This window comes from Amphimedon queenslandica, unplaced genomic scaffold, assembly GCF_000090795.2.
Source record: "Amphimedon queenslandica unplaced genomic scaffold, v1.1 AMPQUscaffold_12842, whole genome shotgun sequence".
NCBI classification, from domain to species: domain Eukaryota; kingdom Metazoa; phylum Porifera; class Demospongiae; order Haplosclerida; family Niphatidae; genus Amphimedon; species Amphimedon queenslandica.
Genome location: NW_003546922.1, coordinates 18,372 through 20,581, shown reverse-complemented (window position 1 = coordinate 20,581; position 2,210 = coordinate 18,372). Strand labels below are relative to the sequence as shown.

Below are 2,210 nucleotides of genomic sequence, written 5' to 3'. Positions count from 1 at the left end.
AAAGTTGTTGTACACAAGGCAAATGACATCAACTTCCATTGCAACTGAGTCAGGAATGAAAAAAGAGATAAAATCACCTAGTTACTAGAACGATTAAGTTCCTACAAAATCAGAACTTATGCTGCAATATATACTAAAATATTTAAAGTTTATTAAATTGCATTTAATAAACTGTATATTTTAAAAATTGGAAGCAATAGAAGTTGTAAAACTTTACTTTAGTAATGCAGTAGCATTGCTAAGTAGGATTCACCCCTAACCAAAATGGCTCCCATGTCTTTTGAAGCATTGCTATACAGGGAAAACGAGCTCCTATGCTTACCAGACTTTATAGACAAGCTTTTCTTGACCAGAGGACTCCATTGGTCCCCATAGCGTGACTCTAGACCTTGTCTTTTTTTCATCATCATCATCACCATCATCAAGGAAGTTAGTCCTGTCAATCTAGTTGTCGGTGTGTATCTCAGAATCAATTGGTGCTACAAGGATAAGTCTTACACCAATCTACTCCAACAGTCTATACGCAGGTCCATGTCCCATCAAATCATTTTTCCAGAAAAGAAAAAGTGATACTGTGACTGCTGGATAGAGCCATTTTGGCTGCATGTCGCCATTGTTCAATAAAAAAGCATGTGCTCCAAAATTTTGGGTGTGGTTGTGCATGCTCAGATCTGCATCTCTGGATGAAGCAATTAATTATTTTACCAAGCTATGCTTGGAAACAACTACTGCAATACTTTATTGGAAGTTTTCAGCTATAAGAAGGTATTAATCTTACATGTTACTGTTTTATCAAGTGTGTGATTTTATTTTAATTTAAAATAGAACAATTCATTAATGTTATTGTAAGCAATGATAAATGTCGATGAAAACAGCCTGGAGAACAAGAATAGATGCAACATTGCAGGGAAGATGAACACTCAGCTTACAGCTTCTTAAACAAGGACTTGCCAAGACTATTAATTTCACTTGTCATCGGTATACATTTAGTTGATATTCCTTCAGCATGTCTATTCAATGCTGTATCTTATAAATGATGTAAACTCATAACAATGATGATAATAATAATAAAGGAAAGTATTGTTTGTGTAAAATCAACAAGCATCACAATGGCAACCAAAGAAATATTATATTATGATAAAAATCAATACAAACAAGAACACAAAATTAAAAAAACAAGGTTAAGTAGGTTTCTAAATGACCAACAAAAGTATGAATTGAAAATGCCTCTCGTGATGCAAATTCTACTCTACATTGCAATGTGATCCATAATTCTTACATAATAACATTGAAAGTACAAAGTAGAGTAGAATTTGCATCACGAGTAAGATTTCCCTTTCGTATTTTTGTTGCTCGTATTGAATCCTACTTAACCTTGTTTTCTTAAAAGTTTTGTTCTTTTTCCTTTAAAATGGTACTGAAGAAAACAAAATATAGAAAATAGATTATACCTTATTTAAAATTTGGCCAAACTCCCTGTACAGGGACTTTTGGTCAGTAGTAATCAACTTTTAAAAATTTATAAAAAATCCCAATTTGTTTGCAATCAGCTTGCTTTCCTTACAACATAGAAACATTTATGTACAAGAAAATTTACAAAAATGGATAACTTCTACTTTTTATTTCTTATAAAGTTTGGCCCTATTTTCTATAGCTATAATATTTTTCAAATCTAACTTTTCATTTAGTGCAAACTTACTACACGGCATTAATACATGTATATAAATCAAAAAGTTATTCCTCAGTTCGATTTCTGTCTAAATACCTTGTACTTTAGCACTCAGACAACATGCTGCATTAGGACTATGGCAGAATCCACTGAAAGACATGCCAATGAATTTTTAAAATATGTACGTCAAATTTGGCAAGGTTTAGACATGTCTCAATTTTTTAATGAACTGTTTCAGGCTCTGCAAATGATAATTAATGAACCATGTGTAATGCATACCGTATTTTGTTTAAAAAAAAGCCTGGGCGTCTATTTCCTAATATGGTATTTGGACCTCAAAAAAAAATTATAAAAATTAAAAAAACATTGGCCCAGACTTGGGTTCGACCTCATGTTTCTGATTTCTGCAACTTCAGGCATTATCCACTAGACTACTCAGTCACACTTTGGCTAGTGTTGCGTCATTACAGTTAAATTGTATTGCTACCCTGGCGTTTATTCGAATGCGGTTTCTATTTAAGGATTTACGGTACAATTATTT

General features: G+C 32.6%; 1 protein-coding gene across 1 annotated transcript in view; it reads right to left on the bottom strand.

Moving 5' to 3' along the window:
• Window positions 1-925: 925 nt before the first annotated feature.
• The window catches only part of LOC105314512 (uncharacterized), a 2,282-nt gene continuing 997 nt past the window's right edge, over window positions 926-2,210 (bottom strand). Inside the window, exon 3 of the mRNA XM_011408721.1 lies at window positions 926-1,010. Coding sequence (XP_011407023.1) covers window positions 926-1,010 — 85 coding nt within the window. The remainder of the gene's footprint in view (window positions 1,011-2,210) is intronic.